Below are 24,764 nucleotides of genomic sequence, written 5' to 3' on the forward strand. Positions count from 1 at the left end.
TATAAGACATGAAACAATAAAACTTCTAGAAGAGAAAAAAGGGAAAACACCCTGACATAAATCATAGCAGTATTTTCTTGGATCAGTCTTGCAAGCCCAAAGAAATAAGAACAAAAATAAACAAATGGGACCTAATTAAACTTAAAAGCTTTTGCACAGCAAAGGAAGCCATCAACAAAATCAAAAGACAACCTACAGAATGCAAGAAAATATTTGCAAATGATGTGACTGACAACAGGTTAATATCCAAAATATACAAACAGTTCATACAACTCAATATCAAGAAAACAAACAATCCAGTCAAAAGGTGGGCAGAAAACCTGCATAGACATTTTTCCAAAGAAGGCATACAGATGGCTAACAGGCATATGAAAAGATGCTCAAGAGTGCTAAAAATGCAAATCAGAACTACAATGAGGTATCACTTCACCTGTCAGAATGGCTGTCATCAAAAAGTCTACAAATAACAAATGTCGGAGAGGATGTGGAGAAAAGGAAACCGTTGTGATACTGTTGGTGAGAATGTAAATTGGTGCATCCACTGTGGAAAACAGTATAGAGGTTTCTTAAAAACTAAAAATAGGTACTTCCCTGGTGGGCCCATGGTTAAGAATCTGCCTTCCAATTGCAGGGGACGTGGGTTTGATCCCTGGTCAGGGAACTAAGATCCCACATGCTGTGGGGCAGCTAAGCCCGAGCACACTGCAACTATTGAGCACGTGAGCCACGACTAGAGAGCCCGCGAGCCGCAACTAGAAAGCCCACCCACTCTGGAGCCCATGCACCACAACTAGAGAGAGAAGCCCACACACTGCAGCAAAAGATCCCGTGTGCCGCGGTGAAGATCCCACATGCTGCAACTAAGACCCGATGCAGCCAAAAATAAAATAAATTAAAAAAAAAAAAAAAAAACTAAACTAAAAATAGAACTACCATATCCAGCAGTTCCACTCCTGGGTAGATAGCTGGAAAAAATGAAAACACTAAATCAAAAAGATAATGTGCATCCCAATGTTCATAACAGCACTATTTACAGTAGTCAAGACATGGAAGCAACCTAAGTATCCATCAAGAGATGAATGGATAAAGAAGATGTGGTGTGTGTATATATATATATATATATATACACACACACATGTATGTATGTATATATGTATACATACATGTATGTATGTATGTATACGTACATGTATGTATGTATATATGTATACAATGGAATATTAGCCATAAAAAATAATGAAATACTGTTATTTGCAGCAACCTGGATGGACCTAGAGAATGTTATGCTTAGTGAAATAAGTCAGAGAAAGACAAATACTCTATGATATCACTTATATGTGGAATCTATTATAAAAAAATAATACAAATGAATGTATATGCAATGCAGAAACAGACTCAGAACGGGAGAGGGAAGGGAGAAGGAACAAATTAGGTGTTTGGGATTAATGTACAAATTACTATATATTAAATAGATAAGCAATGAGGATTTACTGTGTAGCACAGGGAATTATACCCATTATCTTGTAACAACCTATAATGGAATATAATCTGCAAATACTGAATCACTGTGCTCTACACCCGAAACTAACACAATATTGTAAATAACTATACTTTAAAAAATAAAAAGAACCGGTTTTTTGGGGTTTTTTTTTCTTTTGAGAATGTAAATAAAGTAGCCTTCATACATTTGAACATGTGCACAAGTCAAGATGTCTTATGTACAAAATGATTTATTTTTCTTCTTTTGATTGTTAAACTGGTCTCTTTTTAATTTTTTTCTGGTAGAACTCAGAAACCACGATTAACTCGTACTGCTGTGCCCTCATTCTTGACAAAACGGGAGCAATCTGATGTAAAGAAAGTTCCTAAAGGTGTCCCCCTTCAATTTGACATAAATAGTGTTGGAAAACAGGTAAATTTTTTTTCCCTGTATTTCTCTGGGCTGTTCACTGAAAACATTTTAATTAACAAAACAAATGTTGTATAATGAATTAAATAGGATGTCCTAATGCTCCTCAACCCCAGGAAACCACTGGTCTATCTATTTTCTGTCTCTGGATTTGCCTATTTCGGACATTTCATGTGAATGGGATCATATAATATGTGAACTTTTGTGATGGGCTTCTTTCAGTTAGCATAGTGTTTTCATGGTTTATCCATAATGAATATCAGGGTTTTTTTTTTATTGTTGAATAACATTCTACCATATGTATATACTATATTTTATTTATCAGTTGATGGACATTTGGATTGTTTCCATTCTTTGTCTACTGTGAATAATGCTCCTCTGAACATTCATGTACATATGCTCACACAAAAACCTGTACATTCACATACATTTGTGTGTTTGTATATGAGTATATGTTTTTATTTCTCCTTGGTAAATACCTAAGAGTGGATTGCTAGTTCATATTGTAATTCTGTGTTTAACCTTTGAGGAAGTACCAGATTGTTTTCTGGAGAAGTAGCTGCAGAACCATTCCTACCAGCATGTAAGAGGGTTCTAAATATTTCCATGTCCTTGCCAACATTGGTTATTATCTGTCGTTTGATTTTAGACATTCAGATGCAGGTGAAGTGGTATATCTCACCATGGTTTTGACAGTTTTTGTATTAACCTTGTATCTTGTAATCTTGCTAAAATTCACTTACTACTTTTAGTAATTTTATAGATTACTTAGGATTTTAGAGTTTCTTTCCAATCTTTAAACCTTTTCTTTTTCTTCTGTATTATAATGGCTAGGACCTTCAGTTCTGTGTTGAGAGCACGTTTGCTTGCCTTGTTCCCAGGCTTGAGGAGAAAGCATTAAGTTTTTCACCATTAAGCATGATGTTAGCAGTAGGTTGTTTTTATCAGATTGAGGAAGTTCCCTTCTATTTGTAATTTGCTGAGAATTTTTATTTGTTGCATTTTGTCAAATTTTGTGTGTGTGTCCATTGACATAAGAATCTGGAACTGAAGGTAAGAATTTCTGTATGGAAGGAAATTCAACCAAATTAATTTTGCTGATTTTTATTTTATTTTGTCACTTGTTACTTTTCTTTCAGAAATGAAGTATAATTGGGGTGCTTTTTCTGCTATTAATCAAAACCAGATTTTGATTTGAATTTGATTTAAATATCTGTAATGAACTCAGAAATTCAAGAAAATTTGTTTCAAAATATTCACAAATCTAAATAACTTTTATCAGAGGTATCACTAGAGTTGGTGGCAGTGTTTGCAGACCCTAAAAATAATTCAGATAGAGAAATCTTTGGGTATATAATTTGTAAGCATTACAGCATATGTGTTTTATATAGTACATAATATTATAATGGTTAGGAGATAGGGTTTCTGAGTCAGTTTCAATACTAAAGCTGCAAGTAGGCAACTTAACTAACTTCTCTAAACTTCACTAAATTCACCTATTTCGTATGGTGTTTGTTAGAATTAAAGGAGTTCATACATACAAATATTCAGGAAATGTTAGCTGTTTTTACTATGAATCACCATTATGATCACATTATTGTTCCAAAGCAAATGTGGCTTACAGTCAAGTTGTTAATTTTTGTTTTGTTTCGTTTTCTCTAGACAGGGATGACTTTGAATGAGCGATTTGGGATCCTGAAGGAACAAAGAGCCACTCTCACTTTCAACAAAGGAGGAAGCCGCTTTGTAACTGTGGGATAGGTCCCATGTCAAAGGGACTTTGGAGTGATGACTCTTTTAAAAATCGAATTCTTTGAAGAGTTCATCACAGAAATTCAAGAAACTTTATTTCAAAATATTCACAAGGCTAAATAACTCTTATTTTTTATTTTTGAAGTTGGTTTTTTTTTTTTAACATGTATAAATAATGCCCTGAAAGAATAACAGAGACTATACCTATATGTTCTTAAAGATTTCATGGTTGGCCCAGACAGAACAATTCTCTATTTGACTTCTTTGGTTTCTCATGCAGCAGAAAGAAGGCGGAAAGATAGAAATTGATTATTTTTATGATAGTGGTACTTAGGATCTCATCGCCTTTGCCCAGTTTTTTACACTTTGCCATGGTAAATCTTGGTCTTCAAGATTTGAAGTAGGTCCCTTTGTTGCTGTCACTTATTCTTTAATAGTGTTGATGTAATAAGTGCAATTGACTTTTCTTCATTAGGGATATAAAAAAATTATTAGAATTCCAGTTTGGGGGTTTAAGATTTATGGGAATATCTAAACTTGGTTCATTTTTCAAATAACGTTAGGTTAATCCTCCAGAGTTTAAGGATTAAGTAAATTAAGGATTAAGTAAATCCTTAATGCTGAACTTTTAACAAGAAATGTGACTCTAGGCATAGGCTTAGTTTAAAATGTTAGTCTTTTTAGTGTTTGAAAGCTATGAATGGGTGTTTACAAGGTTATCTGATAGAGCCTCCTTGGAGGAAAGTCCAGTGTAAAAATCTGATAATTTGTGTTTAGGAAATGAAGAAAGCATGAGAGGAAGTAGCAGGTGGAAGACAGGTAACTGAGGAGAAAAACTTTAAAACCTAGGTCACAGGTATACTGTTTGGATTTAGTGTAGTCTTGAGTCTAGTGTCCACAAAGAATTCTTCAAATGATATTTAGAATAATTATACTTTTAAAATGGATTGAGTCCCTTAGATATTTTGATAGTATAATTAGCCATAAAGCCCTAAACTTCTTTTTAGGAAAGTTAAACTTTAAGTTTGCTAAATTAAACAGTATACAGCTCTAAAAATAAAAATGTACTTGTATATGTCACCAGGTAAAAAGTGCAAAATGATAATAGAGTTACATTATAACCTTGTTTTGTACCTTTGCTTCTGATTTCTTGTATAAAGTTCAGGCATTTAGGGTGAGAAGAGGGTTTTCCCCCCACACTCTGGAGGGTTAGGAGGAGTTAGTTTGTTGTGCCAAGCTAGTGCTAAACGTCCTTAGATGGTTGTAAATTATAAGTTAGGGTATAATGCCAAAACGCAGCAAAATAGACTACATGTTACAAGTTTGGTCATTTTGAAGCTTAACTTTTTGGTTTGCTATAATGATGAAACTTCTAAGTAGGTGTTAGTTTCCAAACAGTGTATTATTAGTGTTGATTTTCCCTGTTAAAAAAACACAAAACGTTAAGTTATGGCTCCTGCCTGCTTTGTGGTGTATACTAGACTTCATTGTTGTCTCTCATGCCCCTTGGGTTACTTGGTTTATGCTAGCCACGGAAAGCTATCAATAACAGTTTCCTGCTTATACCAAAGAATTAAATCTGATCCTTAATATCTGGTATTTTGCTTGTAAGTCTACTGATAAGGGATTATTGGAAGCCAGTCATACAATTTGAAAGTAAACTCTAGTCTCTCCATAGGCTGAGGACTCATTGCAAAACGTTTTTGCAAGTATGAATGCTTAGATTCGATCCATGAACAGTACATTTTAGACTGGTTGAGAATTACTGGTAACTTATTTTGAAGCAAAGGAAAAACAACTGAGCACGAGTTTGCTGTCTTTAGAACAGTTTGTGAAAATATGGTATAAAGATGTTTTCGTTTTCTTGTTATTTTAAATATTATTGTACAGAGCTATTATTAATGCCTTTTTTTAATCTTAAAAATTGCCCCAAATATTGATATTAAGTGCATCAAACAAAGTGTCTTTGGTATATTAAACTTTTGCTCTTCATGCATCTGTAATTCATTTTCTTTTTAAATACAGAATCTTGCCTTTGTTACAGCCAAATTAAAATTCTTGAGTGCTAACATGTTGTATATAAACAAAAGAATATGCTTTTTTGGAGGAAAATTTTCCCTTCTTGGAATGTGGTTATAATTATCCTTTTTCAGTTCTTAAAGCTTTTTTTTGTTTTTTTGTTTTTTAACAGGATGCAACTTAAATTTCCCTTTGCATCAAGGTGTATCCAAAACATTGATGCAGTGCATCACAAAATGAAAGTTTATATTTAATGAGGAGATGCTTTACACTGTACTTTTTGGCATTTTTTGGAAAAGTTGCATTTAGATTTATTCTGAAGCTGTTCATTTTTAACAAATAAAATATTACAGGTCTCACATGGTTTATTCTTAGCTATGAAGATTGAGTTGTGGTTTTTAGGTTGTTCTGTGTTACAAAGAAGTTTGTAATGACTATAATTTTTAGGGTTTGAAAAGCTACCTACCAATTAAATTGGTAAATCAATCTAGACTCATATTGACCTCCCACTAACTACCTTTTGACTATTTCATTCATAGCTCCAACAGGAAGTAGCCAGGAGGAGTTAGAATAGAGAATCGAATTTACTTAGAATGCAGTATATCAGGCTGAATGAGCCTTTAAAGATCATCCAGCTTAACCCCTCTTTTTACATCTTGGTTCAGTGAGACCCAACTTTTCAAGACTTGTGTGTGGTAGAGTCACTTTTTAAGCTCAGATCTTTTAATTATCAGTTCATAATAAACTTCCTGTGAATTGAACACCCACAGAAAGTAGTGGAATTGTGTGTGGCTTGTCAGATATCTAAGAATTGGTAGTAGCCATGCTTTAGCCTTTGTAGCACTGTAAGTAAATATACTCTGCCAGTGATGATTATGAGATTTCATCACTTTGGTATTCCAGTTAGGTAGACCTATTAGAAAAGGCCAGTGCTCCTAATCAAACATTATGTATTTTTTTCTAATAGGCATAAACTTTGCCACAGTTTTAATTATAAGCAAATCATAAAATACTTCTAAGTACGAAGAAACTTAGACTTTATTGCCCAGTGGTTATTTTTTGTTATAATAGATAGGTATATCATATTTTGCTGTCAATAGCTTTGTAATTCACACAGCATACACAGTGTCAGGGTAACTTTTGTTCTGATTTATATTACTCTAAGGAGATAAGAGGAGAGGAAATAGCTGACTTTGCACTACAGAGAATGAATACCATACATTCTGAATGCAGGCAGTATTAGGGCAGAAAATGATTCCTTCATTTCTTATCAGTCTACCTTCTAAGTTTCATCAGAATTACATGATTACTTGTTTTTTGCCACTGTAAAAAAAAATGAAGCATGTGATTTAAGCTTTCCTTAAAAGCAAGTTCTTTTTGCATAATCAATTTGGAGTTAGCCCCTTTTTAGAAATGATAACAAAAAACCCAAAGCATTTACAACAAGAATTTTGGACTATTGCAGACCATTAATAGGGATTTAAAGATTTGTTTATAAATTGTTGACTTCGAATGTTTTCTTTTTTTCCCTGCTATTACAGTTTACTTTCTATCTGAAATCTATTCAACTAAAAGCTTGATAAAACAAGGAAATGTGATACCATTCTGGAACTGAAATTCCTTTTTCTCAATGTATTTGGATGAGGTTTACCATTGTTTAAAGATGAATAGGAAAACTGTTTCCCTAGTGTGTATGTGTTTAATTTCTACTTCCACTTCTGTTTTCCTCTAAGAAGAAAATCACATTGTCTAAATTTTCTTGTATAAAGTTTTAAAAAGTCAATTATTAGTGATTCTTATTAAAGGAGTCAGAAAGGGTAAGACCAAACATTTATTGAATATATTCAACAAACCAGTTTCTGTGTTTTATATTTGAAGAGAATGGGATTGGCCAAGATTTTAATCCTACTGCTTTGAGTTTATAAAGTGGAATCTTAAAGGAGTAGCCATAATATATTTCTAGTGAGTGAAAGCAGGGAAAGGACTTTATTTCTGCATGATGGGAAACGCAGAGCTGGAGAGAGTTACCGAGATTGGAGTGAAACTTTTGTCCCTAGTGTTCAATGAGTAAACTTCCAGCCTGTAAAATACACAGGAAGAAGCAGGGAAGTTCTCTATATTATTCCTAACATTCAGTAACCCCCATTGCCTATTTTTTCATCTCCTGCTTCCAGACCACAGAGCAGTAGTGGAATAAGTTATAAATCCTTGTATCCCTTTTCCTCACAGCCCTTTTGCAACTGTTTCTCATCACTTCTTTTATTCATCACTAGACTCTTTGGTGAATTCCCTACAATGACTCCATTTCCTATACCTCATTCTCACAAGATGATCTTGTCCCTTGCTTTATGTAGAATATTGAGGGAGTAGGATGAGAATTCCCTCATATTCTACCTTTATTTTGTAGATGAAACTACGAATCCTTAGAAGGCTCAAAATTAACTTCTTGATCTATCTTTTCTTCCAGCCTTTCTTTATGTAGGACTGGTTCTCATATATTGATAATAGTGTATATATAGCATCTTCATTTTTCTTGTATCCACAGGCCTCTGTTTTGGCCTTCAAATATCTACAGACTTAATGTCTACAGATACTTTGGCCTTAATGAGACCCTGTTCTCAAAAATTATAATTCTTTTTTCTCCTAACCTCCTCTGCTGTATTAGCACATAAACTCCTATTGATATACTCAGCCTAGGATATGGAAGATAATTATAGAGTTTAACATATTAAGGACCTTAAAATCTAGTTGGCTAGACAAAGTAACATCAGTCTATAAACTTGGTCAGAAGTTCAGAGACCAGGATTAGCATGGTATGTTGTAATTATAATGAGATGTGCAGGTAGTTAGGAAGAATGAGGCCATATTATAGAGAATTTGTCAGAAGAATTTGGTGTAAATGTGGAAGGTAATAGGTAATCAAATATAGATGACATCTGTGCATTTTAAATATCTGGCAACTTTCTATAGCATTGTAACATTAATATGGAATATATGGTTATGCTTTTAATTATGCGGTTGAAATAGCTCTAAAAAATATAAAATGAGGACCTGCTCTTTAAATAGCTTAAAGTCTAAGAGTAAAAGAACAATTTTAGGAGTCCAGAATAACAAAAACCAACTCATGCATTGGATAAATGTTACTTGCCAGGGATGACCATGTTCATAAGAGACATTGATTGTGGAACTTGTCGCTGAAGAAACTAGAGCACAGTATCAAGAATTCACAGAACAGGGCTTCCCTGGTGGCGCCGTGGTTAAGAATCTGCCCGCCAATGCAGGGGACACGGGTTCAAGCCGTGATCCAGGAAGATCCCACATGCCGCGGAGCAACTAAGCTTGTGCGCCACAACTACTGAGCCTGCGCTCTAGAGCACGTGAGCCACAACTGCTGAGCCGCATGCCACAACTACTGAAGCCCGTGCGCCTAGAGCTCCACAACAAGAGAAGCCACCGCAATGAGAAGCCTGCACATGGCAACAAAGAGTAGCCCGTGCTCGCCACAACTAGAGAAAGCCCGCGCACAGCAACAAAGACCCAATGCAGCCAAAAATAAATAATTTTTAAAAAAAATTTCACAGAACTCTGAGCAACCAATACTAATCAGCTTTGGCACCGAGATTAAACATTTTTACAGTCTCTTCCATTTAGGAGTTCGGGAAGTGCTAATCAAGGTTTCATTGAAGAGGTTGACCTTGAATGATGGACAGGATCTCTCTCACCTTATTTTCTTTTGCTCTCTGACATGAACTTTTTGGCCTGTGGCAGTGTTCTCCACAAGAACCATTATAAATCATACCTGGACGTATTCATGCTGATGATCCTTTCAATTTAGAGTATTACTCTCACCTTCCAGCCTTCCTTCAGATTTGTTTCAAAACCTCATTCGACGTACAAGATTCCTTTTCTCTGAATTCTGATGGCTAATCCCCACCACTTCAATTTAGCCCTTTTTGTGGTTTTAATCTCTAATTGGCTTATTTGTCTGGATTTCATAATTACATAATAATCTAGGAAAAACTGACAGTCTGTTTCCCACAGAAAATACTAGTTGATTGATTGTAGGGGAAATTTACATCATTTAGCAGGAATGGCTTAAATGTGTGAAAGAAACAATATGCTGAAGACTGGTTGCAGTATATGTGAGGTCTAATTGGTTTAAAATGAAGTGGCGGGGGCTTCCCTGGTGGCGCAGTGGTTGAGAGTCTGCCTGCCAATGCAGGGGACACGGGTTCGAGCCCTGGTCTGGGAAGATCCCACATGCCGCGGAGCAACTAAGCCCGTGAGCCACAATTACTGAGCCTGCGCGTCTGGAGCCTGTGCTCCGCAACAAGAGAGGCCACGATAGTGAGAGGCCCGCGCACCGCGATGAAGAGTGGCCCCCACTTGCCGCAACTAGAGAAAGCCCTCGCACAGAAACGAAGAACCAACACAGCCAAAAATAAATAAATAAATAAATAAATAAATAAATAAATTTATAAAAAAAAAAAAATGAAGTGGCGGGAATTCCCTGGTGGTCCAGTGGTTAGGACTCCACTCTTTCACTGTGGAGGGTGCGGGTTCAATCCCTGATCAAGAGGAGCTAAAATCCTGCAAGACACGTGGCGTCGGCAAAAAATTTAAAGAAATTTTTTAATCAAATGGAGTGGTATTTTCTACTTTCTCAGTAACTGAATGATTTTTTTTTTTAACTATTTCTTCAGTTCTATATTTCCCACATGTAGATTATGGTCAGATCATTTTCTCTTCCTCAATTTTGGTTCCAAACTAACATTTTAGACTTCAATGCCGTTCACCCAGCTTTGTTCAACAATAAAATTTTGCCTAAAGAACAGATACTATCTAAGGTGTTTGTTTTATTTTCCTTAATAAAGCTATTTTGTACAAGGAAGAAGCTTTATACAACCCTTTCAATGAGAATTATGAAGTTTGGGGCCAGGTTAACACTTCTTTTTCCCTCAGGCAATAATAGTTAATAAATCCACAAGTCTCCATTAGGATCATTTGGCTTATAGAATGACTGAAGTCGAACGTTTCTCCTCTCACTGCCAAAGTTTCTGGCAGCAACGGTGTTAAGCCTTAATATTTACTCTAATCCTCCAGTGCTGAGGAAGGAAGGTAGAGAAATTCTGGTGAGACGCGTTGTCTGGAAGATTTTTTTGTGGAGGCATGTTAGAAAGGCTGCTGGGAGCCTAGAGTAGGGAGCTGCTCCAGATTTGCGAGTTCCGTTTTAATTTCCCTTGGAAACCTCACGTGGGCGGAGGCCAGCGCCTGGATGTGCGGGGCGGCACCGCAGCCCTGCCCATCAAGGGACCCGTCCGGGGTCTGTAAGCCCCTTTCCCCGCCCACCCATCATCTGGCCGCGCATGCGCTGAGCCGGCGGGCCAGAGAGTTGTCGGCTGGGAAATGGCGGCCGCGGGCTTGGTCGCTGTGGCCACGGCTGCAGAGTACTCTGGCCCAGTAGCGTCGGGAGGTAACCTCTCCGTTGTTAACTGCGGCCCGAACTCCGGGGCAGGCCCTGGTCCTGGCCCGGGCTCATGGAGCCGCTCCCTCGACCGAGCGCTGGAGGAGGCGGCGGTAACCGGGGTGCTGAGCCTGAGCGGCCGGAAACTGAGGGAGTTTCCCCGGGGAGCGGCCAACCACGACCTGACGGACACCACCCGGGCGGGTGAGTGGGGTGAGGGGTATCCCTGCCAACAGGAGGCCCGGGGCGCGGTCAGAGGCCGCCGCAGCCGATGCGGAGAATCGCGGGTCTTTACGTTAACGGGTCCCATTACTCCTGGTCTGGACCCGGGTACCGGGGAGAAGCCGACTGCCCCAACCCACCCAGCCCTGGGGCCTGCGGACCAGACCCCGAGCCTGGGGCGAGGCGGACAGCAGCGTCTCTTGAGAAAGAGGGCCATAGGGGACTGATGGGGAGTGTTTTACTCTCTTAGAAAATTAACTTGTGCCGCTGCTGAGGTAGACCTTTGCTCCGCCCCGGGTTTTGCAGGCCCTTTCGTACTGGGGATGCCAGATTGACTTTACTAAGATTTAGGTTTGTAGCGCGCTCTTAATCGGAGTCGCATTGGTCGCTGCATTGTCAGGAAAGCATGACTCCCGCACAGGCGTGTTTTTCAAGAGTTGTTGTTTTTAGTGTGAACCCGAACGCTTTAACTTTTCTTTCTCCCCTTCGTCTAGGTGACTTACCAAATGTACTTGCAAAAAATAACGAGAGCCCACCTTCAGACTCTCACTCCTTTCCTCTTTCCTCAGGCCCCCTCAAAGAAAGTTGAAGGAAGAAAACTGTTTAGAAAAGATGCATAGGTTGCCTACCGTATCTGTACTTAATGCTTTTTAAAAACAAACATCAGTTTGCCTTATCTATATTTTTTTAACACAGAGAAGAAAATAAATGAGGTATTATTTGGTTTTCTTAGTTGTAGAGAACAATGTCTGGTGACTGAGGTGTTCAACATAATATGTTTCTCTTGTGTTTAAAACATAGCTTTCTCAGGGAGTAGATTAAAAACAGAGTCAATCCCCTTATATATAGTGTGGTATGATGTAATTATTTTCATATACCTTTCCTAAGGTGTTAACTTCTCCTATGTTTGTGCTTTCATTAAAGATTGCTAAGTATTACATATGATTCACTCATTTTAGAAAGATAAGCAAAACTGTTAACACTACTTCAAGAAACTATTCTTTCCAAAGAAACTTTTGCTCTAGTGTAAAATGGAAGGAATCAAATACCTATTTGTTTAATCTCTTTTTGGAAACAGTTGTACTGAATATAGTTTGTATTTGTTAGTGAATGACATTAAGATTAAATTTTCTTGCTGATGTAAATATGAGCAACCACTTGCCTTTTGCATGTATTCTGAGAGACAACATCTAAAATTGTCATTCATACCCCAGATTTCGCGATTCTGTTCAGGAGATGGCTGTATGGCATATGACTGGTCAGGAGATGGATAGCATAGTGATTTCATATGGGCATGAGTCATTTCAGTATTAGTACATTAAGCGTGGAGTTAAAGAATACGTTGATTACAGGAGTTTATCTAGCTCACTGTCTTACCTGCTTTTAAATAGTTCTAGGACCAGTGTGTGTTTTGCCTTTAAGAAATATTTTTTTAACTAACAAAACCCAAAGGCATTTATGAAGAATAATAAGTAATCCCAATGAATTTTTCCCTTACTATGCCCTGAATTTTTAATTTGTTATTATCCATACTTATTTTTATTACTTTATAGTTTCTTTATAAACCAAATTTTTTGTTGGTCGACATTTTATCTGGCCAGAAAAAGTGTAGAGGGGAAGAAAAAGATTACAAGGTACTTTATAACCTATTAGACTAGTTTCATTTCTAACATGTTAGAAATATCACTTATTAAGTGTAAGAAATTTTTGGCAGACCTTGGTGAGTACAAAAATACTGAAATATTCTCTGAATTATTTTAAACAGGTGATTTGATATGGATAACATCACTGATAGGGTTTTCACTGTTTACTATTCATTGGTAGGTGTTTAAAATACATTGCCTTGTTAAATGCTTAACAACCAATGGATTAAATATTATTATCCCTCATTCGCAAATGAGGAATCACTCAGAATTTACAGATGAGTCACTCAGAGAGAATCATATAAATAATATTAGTGGTAGAATTTCAGCCCGGTTCCATCTTACTCTTTTCTCTCCACTATGCCACACAGCCTCTTTATGTGCAGATAGATATTACCATTCCTGTTTTTACAGATAGTGAAACCAAGGTTTGGAGAGAAAGATAATTTGCTCAAAGACCTGTAGCTAAAGGCCAAGGAAGGTGGTGTTAGCCAGGATTTGAGCCTAACTCAAATCCTGTTTGAGGTAACTCCAAAACCATACACTACCTGTTACACAGGGTACTTTGAATTCAGACCCAACTTTTGTTGGCTAAAATGTTTTGTTTGGGCCCTATAGAAAATTTAAAGCCAAAAAAATTATTTGAATGTTATATTAAACTTGCCACACAGTCTGTTCTTTCCTAATGTATAGAATGTATCTGGTAGAGCTGCTGTCCTTACATTTTAAGAAACAGCACATATTACCCATTTCATTTATAACTTGACATGTGATTAGAATTCATCATGCAGCATTTTCTTGAGGTTTCTCCTTCCCGTTTGTTTTAAAAGGTAGATCTTTAGAAAAAGGGAAATATTTATTTGGGAATGAGTTACTTGATCCAGTGAACAAGGAAAATCTTAAAAGAAATCATGAAAGACTTTTGGGGGCAGAAAGGTTGTAGCTTGGATTTGGGGAGGCAGAAATGAGAAGGAAGGCCATTCCGGGCAGTGGAATGGATCCCACCCCGACACAAGGGTGTGCACATAATTCAGGGTTAGCCAGTCAATGTAGTCCATCCCTCTGGCAACAGTGATGGTTCAGAGATAGGCACATTTTCCTGTCAGCACACGAGAGTGTTAATTTTTTATTGGAACTATTGAGAAAGAGGCATGCTTTGAACCCTGGGGTTGCTGAGGGAATAGAATGTGAACCTGGAGCTTGCCAATAAATTGAAGGCAGAGCCAAAAGATGGAAAGAGTGAGGCCAAGTTCTGTTGGTAACCTTTGAACTTTTGGATCAATAGCCAGGCCTTAAGTTAGTGGTATCCTTGGACTTTCAAATTATGCAAGCTAATAAATTCCCTTTATTGCTTATTCTGAGTAGACTTTTTGAAACAAAATAGGAGTCCTGACTAATACAGTGAGACTGCTCTTGATGAAGTTGTGGGGAGGTCAGCTTGGTCAGAATAAATGGTTGGATTAGAGCATATGAGAGCTACCTTTTGCATTTGAGGCAGCTAGATTGATGATAGGTTTGGAGAGAGGGAGAGTAGTCAACAGTCATTCATTCAACAAACATTTATTGACTAAGGGATTTTCAGGTGTAGATACACAAAGAGGACCAAGACACTCCCTGTCCTCAAAGAACTTGAGGGATCTAATGAAATAGAATAAATAGATGTAAAGATTATTTGAATTGTTTAATAATAGCAAAACTTTATGCATAAGGCATTATGCTACGTAATATAGTGGAAACAAAAACAAGAAGAGACTCTAACCTGTAAGCATTAAAAATCTAGTAATTTGTTTGGCCGGCTGCAATAACAATCCAGGAATGAAAAACAGAGATCACATTGGAAAATAGAAGTGTACAAATGCTGACCGAATTTATTTTTTTTTAAAGAGACAGAATGCATCAAGTTGACTGAGCTATTAAACCTGTAGGACTAGGAAGGTGGTAATACTACTGATAATAATAGTAGCGAACATTTATTGAGCTGTTAGCATATTCCAGGTATTGTACTAAGCTGTATATATAAAATGCACATACAACAACCATGAGTTGTAAGTACTAGTTTTAACCCCATTTTACACATGAAAAAATGGAGACTTGAGATTAATCTGATCAAGTTTACACAGCTAATAAATGACAGAACTGGGATTCAAATTCAGATACATATGATCCTGAAACTTCTGTTTTTGATAACTAAGCCACTGACAAAGAAGTTTGCTACACAATTTCTTTAGTTTGCCTGATACCTTTAAGTGTCTGGTAGCACATCTAGTTAATCTGTAGCAGCAAATAGAAATGTAATCTGGAACTTTTAAGAGTGAAGTTAGAACTATAGCATAAATTTGACACAGTCGTAATGAAGAGTTTATGTGATTCTTGGAGAAAGAGGGTCACTGACAACCATGGGATACACCAGCATTTAAAAAGGCAAGAAAAGGAATCAGCCTGAGAAAAAACCAGAAACAAAGTTTTGTAACCAGGCCTGTACTAGAATTAGGAGAATCCTAAAGCCAAAGGAACCGTAGTAACCATCTTAAGTTATTTTACAGATGAGAAGCAGTCTCAAAGATTAAGACTTTGTTTAAGATTACGTAGTGAAGTGGTGCTGTTTTACAGAAGGCAAATAGAGTCATAGTCGAAGGTGTAAGAAATCTTTTCTGAATGGAAGATAGAAAACAAGAAACCAAGGATTCAGCTTTGGGAAAAAGCCTGTGGTTGATGGCAGACGGGGAAGACTAAGATTACACAAAAAAAGGAAACAAATTGAGGTGTAGTGGGTGAGCCAAGGTAAAACAGTCTTATTGAAGCCGTGAGCGTTAAGGCTTTCAAGAATTGCGGGGGGTGGGGGTGGGGGCGGGGAAGAAAAAGAACTGGGTACTTATTTCCCATGTAAAGAAGAATGAGGAGTGCCTGAAGACCATTTAATTTTTCAAAAAAGCAATCTGTAATCCACAAAATTATGGTTTTGTTAGTCTTGGAAATATGCACTGGAATGCCAGGTCTTAAGTGGAAATCATATTTTTCTTGGATCCTTATTTATGTATATTTTGTATCAACCACAGTATATGTACTGTGAATTTTTCTAGAACAGTGCTGTCCAATATGGTAGCTACTAGCCATAAGTGGTTATTAAAATTAAAATAAGTTAAAATTTAAAAATTTGGTTCCTGGGCTTCCCTGGTGGCGCAGTGGTTAAGACTCCGGCTGCCAATGCAGGAGACATGGGTTCGGGCCCTGGTCCGGGAAGATTCCACATGCCGCAAGGCAACTAACCCTGTGCGCCACAACTACTGAGCCTGCACTCGAGAGCCTGCGAGCCACAACTACTGAGCCTGCGTGCTACAACCACTGAAGCCCACGCGCCTAGAGCCCACGCTCTGCAACAAGAGAAGTCACCGCAATGAGAAGCCCGCACACCGCAGCAAAGAGTAGCCCCCACTCACCACAGCTAGAGAAAGCCCATGCAGAGCAGTGAAGACCCAACGTAGCCAAAAATAAATAGATAAAATAAATAAAAAATTTTTTTTAATTTTTTTAATTTTCAATTTTTTTACTTTTTTTCTTTTTATTTTTTTTCACACACACACTGTATTTTATTTTTACAAGAGATAAATAGACTGACACCAAGCATTGTACATGGATGACCACAACAAAAGCAACAATGATTGCAATTACCAAACATGAAACACACTCATACTATGTCATAATATTGACATTCAGTCCAGTAATCCTCCACTGTAACAGCTCCTTTACTTTGCAGTGAAAATTGATTTGTATGTTCTTTGCCTCTGAGTCCTTGTGGGATTTTTTTTTTTTTAATTCAGACAGAAAGTCACAAAAATTATACTCCTCATCATCAGTTCACTCAGTCCCATGTAATTAATTTTTTTTTCATCTTGATATTTTGTTAGCACTTTTATGAGTTCATCAGTTTTTCATTAGAGTTCTGAAAATGCTTATTCATTCAGTTCAGCAGTACAGTCAGTTACCAGAAACCTGTACTTGTCAGAGTTTTTTCCATGAATTTCTTGAAGATGAAACCCTTTTATAGGAACATATTTGCAAAAGCATCAGAGTACACCCAGAACTGTCTGTAAATGACAAAAGACTTAAAAATGACCACAGTTAAAGATTTGATGAAAGTTCATAATAATGCAGTTGACAAGAAAATTAGTTATTTCTGAGATATACATTTTAAAGTAATAACTAGGATTATGACTTATCACATTATACCAGAACATACAAGATTTTTAGAAATTTCATGTAATGTCTGAAACATTTATATTAACATATTTCCATATAAATAACCCAATGAAAGTTTAGTATTAGTTGTTTTGTTTGTTTGTTTTTTATACTGCATGTTCTTATCAGGCATCAATTTTATACACATCAGTGTATACATGTCAATCCCAATTGCCCAATTCAGCACACCACCATCCCCAGCCCACCGCAGTTTTCCCCCCTTGGTGTCCACATGTCCGTTCTCTATATCTGTGTCTCAACTTCTGCCCTGCAAACCAGCTCATCTGTACCATTTTTCTAGGTTCCACATACATGCGTTAATATACGATATTTGTTTTTCTCTTTCTGACTTACTTCACTCTGTATGACAGTCTCTAGATCCATCCACGTCTCAACAAATGACTCAATTTCATTCCTTTTTATGGCTGAGTAATATTCCATTGTATATATGTACCACATCTTCTTTATCCATTCGTCTGTTGATGGGCATTTAGGTTGCTTCCATGACCTGGCTATTGTAAATAGTGCTGCAATGAACATTCGGGTGCATGTGTCTTTTTGAATTATGGTTTTCTCTGGGTAAATGCCCAGTAGTGGGATTGCTGGGTCATATGGTAATTCTATTTTTAGTTTTTTAAGGAACCTCCATATTGTTCTCCATAGTGGCTGTATCAATTTACATTCCCACCAACAGTGCAAGAGGGTTCCCTTTTCTCCACACCCTCTCCGGCATTCGTTGTTTGTAGATTTTCTGATGATGCCCATTCTAACTGGTGTGAGGTGATACCTCATTGTAGTTTTGATTTGCATTTCTCTAATAATTAGTGATGTTGAGCATCTTTTCATGTGCTTCGTGGCCATCTGTATGTCTTCTTTGGAGAAATGTCTATTTAGGTCTTCTGCCCATTTTTGGATTGGGGTGTTTGTTTTTTTAATATTGAGTTGCTTGAGCTGTTTATATATTTTGGAGATTAATCCTTTGTCCATTGATTCGTTTGCAAATATTTTCTCCCATTCTGAGGGTTGTCTTTTCGTCTTGTTTATGGTTTCCTTTGCTGTGCAAAAGCCTTGAAATTTCATTAGGTCCCATTTGTTTATTTTTTATTTTATTTCCATTATTCTAGGAGGTAGATCAAAAAAGATCTTGCTGTGATTTATGTCAAAGAGTGTTCTTCCTATGTTTTCCTCTAAGAGTTTTATAGTGTCCAGTCTTACATTTAGGTCTCTAATCCATTTTGAGTTTATTTTTGTGTACAGTGTTAGGGAGTATTCTAATTTCATTCTTTTACATGTAGCTGTCCAGTTTTCCCAGCACCACTTATTGAAGAGACTGTCTTTTCTCCATTGTATATCTTTGCCTCCTTTGTCATAGATTAGTTGACCATAGGTGCGTGGGTTTATCTCTGGGCTTTCTATCTTGTTCCATGGATCTATGTTTCTGTTTTTGTGCCAGTACCATATTGTCTTGATTACTGTAGCTTTGTAGTATAGTCTGAAGTCAGGGAGTCTGATTCCTCCAGCTCCGTTTTTTTCCCTCAAGACTGCTTTGGCTATTCGGGGTCTTTTGTGTCTCCATACAAATTTTAAGATGATTTGTTCTAGCTCCGTAAAAAATGCCATTGGTAATTTGATAGGGATTGCATTGAATCTGTAGATTGCTTTGGGTAGTATAGTCATTTTCACAATGTTGATTCTTCCAATCCAAGAACATGGTATATCTCTCCATCTGTTGGTATCATCTTTAATTTCTTTCATCAGTGTCTTATAGTTTTCTGCATACAGGTCTTTTGTCTCCCTAGGTAGGTTTATTCCTAGGTATTTTATTCTTTTTGTTGCAATGGTAAATGGGAGTGTTTCCATAATTTCTCTTTCAGATTTTTCATCATTAGTGTATAGGAATGCAAGAGATTTCTGTGCATTAATTTTGTATCCTGCAACTTTACCATATTCATTAATTAGCTCTAGCAGTTTTCTGGTGGCAGTTTTAGGATTCTCTATGTATAGTATCATGTCATCTGCAAACAGTGACAGTTTTACTTCTTCTTTTCCAATTTGTATTCCTTTTATTTCTTTTTCTTCTCTGATTGCCGTGGCTAGGACTTCCAGAACTATGTTGAATAATAGTGGTGAGAGTGGACATCCTTGTCTCCTTCCTGATCTTAGAGGAAATGCTTTCAGTTTTTCACCGTTGAAAATGATGTTTGCTGTGGGTTTGTCATATATGGCCTTTATTATATTGAGGTAGGTTCCCTCTATGCCCACTTTCTGGAGAGTTTTTATCATAAATGGGTGTTGAATTTTGTCGAAAGCATTTTCTGCATCTATTGAGATGATCATATGGTTTTTATTCTTCAATTTGTTAATATGGTGTATCACATTGATTGATTTGCGTATATTGAAGAATCCTTGCATCCCTGGGATAAATCCCACTTGATCGTGGTGTATGATCCTTTTAATGTGTTGTTGGATTCTGTTTGCTAGTATTTTGTTGAGGATTTTTGCATCTATATTCATCAGTGATATTGGTCTGTAATTTTCTTTTTTTGTAGTGTCTTTGTCTGGTTTTGGTATCAGGGTGATGGTGGCCTCATAGAATGAGTTTGGGAGTGTTCCTTCCTCTGCAATTTTTTGGAAGAGTTTGAGAAGGATAGGTGTTAGCTCTTCTCTAAATGTTTGATAGAATTCACCTGTGAAGCCATCTGGTCCTGGACTTTTGTTTGTTGGAAGATTTTTAATCACAGTTTCAATTTCATTACTTGTGATTGGTCTGTTCATATTTTCTATTTCTTCCTGGTTCAGTCTTGGAAGGTTATACCTTTCTAAGAATTTGTCCATTTCTTCCAGGTTGTCCATTTTATTGGCATAGAGTTGCTTGTAGTCGTCTCTCATGATCCTTTGTATAAAAATAAATAGATAAAATAAATAAATTTTTAAAAATTAAAAAGAAAAAATTTGGTTCCTTAGTTGTACTAGCCACATTTCAGGTGCTTAGTAGCCACATGTGTCATATTGGACAGCACATTAGACAGACCTATTGTCTGTTATGTTGGATAGCACAAATAATAGAATTTTTTCATCATCACAGAAAGTTATATTGGACAGCGATGTTGGGGCATACTGTCTTGAATAGAATTGAAATTTTCTTCTGCATTGTTTATTTTATAAGTCATACTTCTTTTGGCAATGTCTTTCTATATCCGTGAATACAGTAAGCCACCATGGTCACTAGAAATGAAAACAGCTAAATATGGTTGAGAAGGCCAGAGGCAAAGGGAGGAGGTAGCGGCAAATGGGGGCTCAATCATAATTACAAGATCTTTGCTAGCATCTCAGGGCTGGGAGGGGATCTATAATTTTTTCTTTTAGAAATAATATCTTGTTAATAAAAACGGTTTAAGCATGTCATCTTTGTTAATAGGGACATTAACTATATATTTGACACATTTAGCATCCACTGAGTATTATGTGTTGAAATCGGAAAGCTTCTAAGAGCCTTAGTAATAAGAAAATAGTAGAAAACACCGAAGCTAATTTTATTTGATTAATCAGACTTTCAATTTAGTATACTTAAAAATCATTCCTTCCGATATTAAGAGTTGTACATGCTCATTGTAGTACAAAAAGTTATAAAGAAGACACTAAAGATCATTTGTAATTCCACTTACCAGAGATAACTGGTAATGAAGCCTGGTTTGAAATCTTCAAACATTTTCTTCATGAAATATACATTCTCACTTTTTAAAAAAATCCTAAAAATGGGATCATACAAAGGCTGTTTTATCATCTAATTTTTTTTTCACTACTTGAGATACAATATCAGAAAATATAGATCTGTAGCATAATTTTTAATAGTAGTCCACTATAGATATACTGTCTTTTAATTTACCCTCTTGACACTTCGGGATTGTTTCGACTCTCACCATTACAAATGATATTGCTGAGAGTAACTTCGTGCGTATGTCTTTGCAGACTTGTTTAATTATTTCCTTAGGATAAATTCCTAGAAATATAACTGATTGGTTAAAAGATAGGCACAGGGCTTCCCTGGTGGCGCAGCGGTTGAGGGTCTGCCTGCCGGTGCGGGGGACGCGGGTTCGGGCCCTGGTCTGGGAGGATCCCGCATGCCGCGGAGCGGCTGGGCCCGTGAGCCACAATTGCTGAGCCTGCGCGTCTGGAGCTTGTGCTCCGCAACGAGAGAGGCCGCGACGGTGAGGGGCCCGCGCACCGCGATGAAGAGTGGCCCCCGCTTGCCGCGGCTGGGGAAAGCCCTCGCACAGAAGCGAAGACCCAACACAGCCAAAAATAAATATAAATAAATAAAAGTTAAAAAAAAAAAAAGCTTTAAAAAAAAAAAAAAAGATAGGCACAGTTTTAGGGTTTTTTTAAATACAGATTGTAAAATTGTACTTCCAAAAGTGTTGTTCAGCTTAGATTTATACCAGTAGTACATGAGTTGTCTTCACTTTGCACCCACTGATTTTATTCTTTTTGATCTGTGTCCGTCTGATAGATGAGAGATAATATCTCCTTGTTCTGTATTCAGTGCATCTTGAGGAGTGTAATTTTTACTACAATAAGAAAGTAGTATATAAATACAAGGGGAAAATATTCATTTCTTCTAGTTTTTTCTATGTCCTTTTGTCATAGAACCAGCTGATGACAAAGAATCAGAAGCTCTTTGTGCATGTATATAAACTCCTGTATATTTAATTTGAATTCCTTTGTAAGAGTAACACATATTTATTATAGAAAATTTAGAAGAACAAAGTACACAAGGTAGAGGAAGGAAAAAAGGAATACTACTACTGCATAGATAAACCACTGTGAACGTTTTGACATATTCTTCCAAGTTTTTTTTTTAATGCATGTATGTATATATTGAAAAACATGGTATCAGCTTTTTGTAGTTTGCTTATTTCCACTTCATAGTATATTAGAAATATTGTGCCATATCTATTAACATTTTCTTATAATAGAATTGTAATGGTTGCAAAGTATTTAATTGTATCTTTGTACTTAACCAGATCCCTTTAATTGGGCATTTAGACTATTTCTAATTTTTTATTGTTATAAATAATACTATGAACACTTTATATACATAACTCTTTGCTTACATCTCTCATTATTATCTCTTATTGGGTAAATTCCTAGAAGTGGAATTGTTCTAACAAATTATATGCAACTTTTATAATGTTAAGTAAACATAATTTACAAACAAAATTACAAAAGCAGTTACTCATAGAAACAGTGTTGCATATTGTATATAGTTTAACTAGGTTTATAGGCCACCCACAAAAAAGTAATTTTTTTTCTAAACATGAAAGTCAGCTTAACTCACATTTCATACCTCTTTATACCTAAAAACCGTGATCTCCCACATGTCTCTCTCTCTCTCTATAAAGAGTGTGTGTGTTAATGACACAAATTTTTATTGAAGTACCTCTAACCTCAGAGAAGATCTGGGGTATAGAACTTGAAGTTGCCTTAATAGGGAACTTGAAATTTGAAGGCTTGGAATTTTATTAAGAATTCTACCCTATATTATATGTTCATGCTTGTTTTAATACAAATTTATGGCTTCAAATTACCCACCATTAAGGAAGACCAAACCAAATAAGTTTCTATAATGTTTATTCTGTTGTTTTCTGTAATCCACCTCTCCCCCCACCACCCCCAGTATGCTAGTTTCACAAGTATGGATATAATATTGTATATACTACTACTCTTTATAACAAGGTTTCTGTGGAAATATGTATATTGAATTGCAATGTGGGATGCTAAGAACACATCTCAGGAAACATTTATAACTCCCCTCTTACAGCTTTACCTCCTGTTTGGAATGAGAAATCCTATAACTCTAATATAGTCTCATCCACGTGCTTCTTCCTTTCTCTTCTGCTTGAGGAACAGCACAATTCTTATATTGTACTGACAATAGAAAAGACTTAAAAAGATTACTTGTGTCCTTCCCCACCCCCACTCCCCTCCCCTCCTGCAACAGACACATGTTTTATAAAGAGAATCAGAGACCATGGGGAAGATCATGGCTGTTGGGTATAAAGCCGTCTGAAATAAGATTTAAATTGATCTTTCGGGGAAAAATCTGGACTCAACTGTACTGGCATTGTTTTTTAAATAGGAAGGGTAAATAGTAGGATGGTGCCTTTAGGAGGGGTGAGAAGATGTGTCATAGATCATCACAAAATCAATGTTGAGACTAGAAGAATGGCAGCAGTGTTGGGGCCAAGGATTTGTTTTCCTAGGGTTCATTTCCTTTTACCATGGCTGTATTTGGGGGCTAGATGGTTAATATTATCGCATATTATAGCCTGAAATATGACTTTTAAGTTCATCTATGAAGCAGTTATTCCACTGAAGCTCGGAAGAAAATATATGGTTAATATGGTAATTCACAAAAGGAGCATTATTTTGAGTTCCTAAAGTAGCCAGCAATATCAAATGCAATGCTACTAATTTTAGAATCATAAACTAGTCCTAAAAATTTAAGGCATTTCCTTACTTTCAACTTTCTCCCTTGCTCCTCTAAATTTGTAGATTTTTATTATTTGAAGGAAATGTTAAACGAAGGATTTTAACTGGTTAAACATATTTCTTACAAAAACTAGGTAATTGATTTTTTTCATTAAAAACGGGTTTTTAGGGGCTTCCCTGGTGGCGCAGTGGTTGAGAATCTGCCTGCTAATGCAGGGGACACGGGTTCAAGCCCTGGTCTGGGAAGATCCCACATGCCACGGAGCAACTGGGCCCGTGAGCCACAACTACTGAGCCTGCGCGTCTGGAGCCTGTGCCCCGCAACGGGAGGGGCCGCGATAGTGAAAGGCCCGCGCACCGCGATGAAGAGCGGTCCCCGCACCGCGATGAAGAGTGGCCCCCGCTTGCCGCAACTGGAGAAAGCCCTCGCACGAACCGAAGACCCAACACAGCCATAAATAAATAAATAAATAAATAAATAAAGTAGCTATAAAAAAAAAAAAATTTAAAAAAAAAAACGGGTTTTTAAAAATGACCTACAATCATAGAGAGTGAAAAGATAAGCCACAGAGTAAGAGATTTCCAATAAATACAACAAACAGGTGCTATCCAGAATACGTATAGAGTTTCTACAAACAAGAAGATAATGCAATAGAAAACTGAGAAAACACTTCAACTGGTACTTCACTAAAGAGGAATTCCAAATGACCGATAAATATGTGAAAACCTGCTCAATCTCATTAGTAATCAAGGGAATGGAAAATAAAACCAAACTGAGGTACTTCTCACAGATTGACAGTACCAAGTACTAGAAAGAAAGTAGAGTTGTCCCTCAGTAGCCTCAGGGGAATGGTTCCAGGACCCTCCACAGATACCAAAATCTGCGGATGCTCAAGTCTCTTATATAAAGAGGGCATAGTATTTGTATATAACCTATGCACATTCTCCCGTATACTTTAATTCATCTCTAGGTTACTTGTAAGATTTAATACAATGTAAATGCTGTGTAAATAGTCGCTGGTGCATA

At 36.8% G+C, this 24,764-nt stretch overlaps 2 protein-coding genes across 17 annotated transcripts in view; both read left to right on the top strand.

Moving 5' to 3' along the window:
• FYTTD1 (forty-two-three domain containing 1) overlaps nucleotides 1-6,039 on the top strand; it is a 35,362-nt gene extending 29,323 nt beyond the window's left edge. For both annotated transcript variants that reach the window (XM_007171623.2, XM_007171622.3), the window contains exons 8-9: nucleotides 1,786-1,912; nucleotides 3,572-6,039. In XM_007171623.2, the coding sequence (XP_007171685.1) occupies nucleotides 1,786-1,912; nucleotides 3,572-3,670 (226 nt within the window). In that variant the 3' untranslated portion in view covers nucleotides 3,671-6,039. The remainder of the gene's footprint in view (nucleotides 1-1,785; nucleotides 1,913-3,571) is intronic.
• A 5,018-nt stretch (nucleotides 6,040-11,057) lies between these two features.
• Nucleotides 11,058-24,764, top strand: part of LRCH3 (leucine rich repeats and calponin homology domain containing 3) — a 116,721-nt gene continuing 103,014 nt past the window's right edge. For 14 of the 15 annotated variants that reach the window (XM_057544953.1, XM_057544957.1, XM_057544956.1 and 11 more), the window contains exon 1: nucleotides 11,058-11,348. In XM_057544953.1, the coding sequence (XP_057400936.1) occupies nucleotides 11,087-11,348 (262 nt within the window). In that variant the 5' untranslated portion in view covers nucleotides 11,058-11,086. The remainder of the gene's footprint in view (nucleotides 11,349-24,764) is intronic. The other variant, XM_007171646.3, reaches the window with a different exon arrangement.

Source organism: Balaenoptera acutorostrata, chromosome 4 (assembly GCF_949987535.1).
Source record: "Balaenoptera acutorostrata chromosome 4, mBalAcu1.1, whole genome shotgun sequence".
Classification (NCBI taxonomy): domain Eukaryota; kingdom Metazoa; phylum Chordata; class Mammalia; order Artiodactyla; family Balaenopteridae; genus Balaenoptera; species Balaenoptera acutorostrata.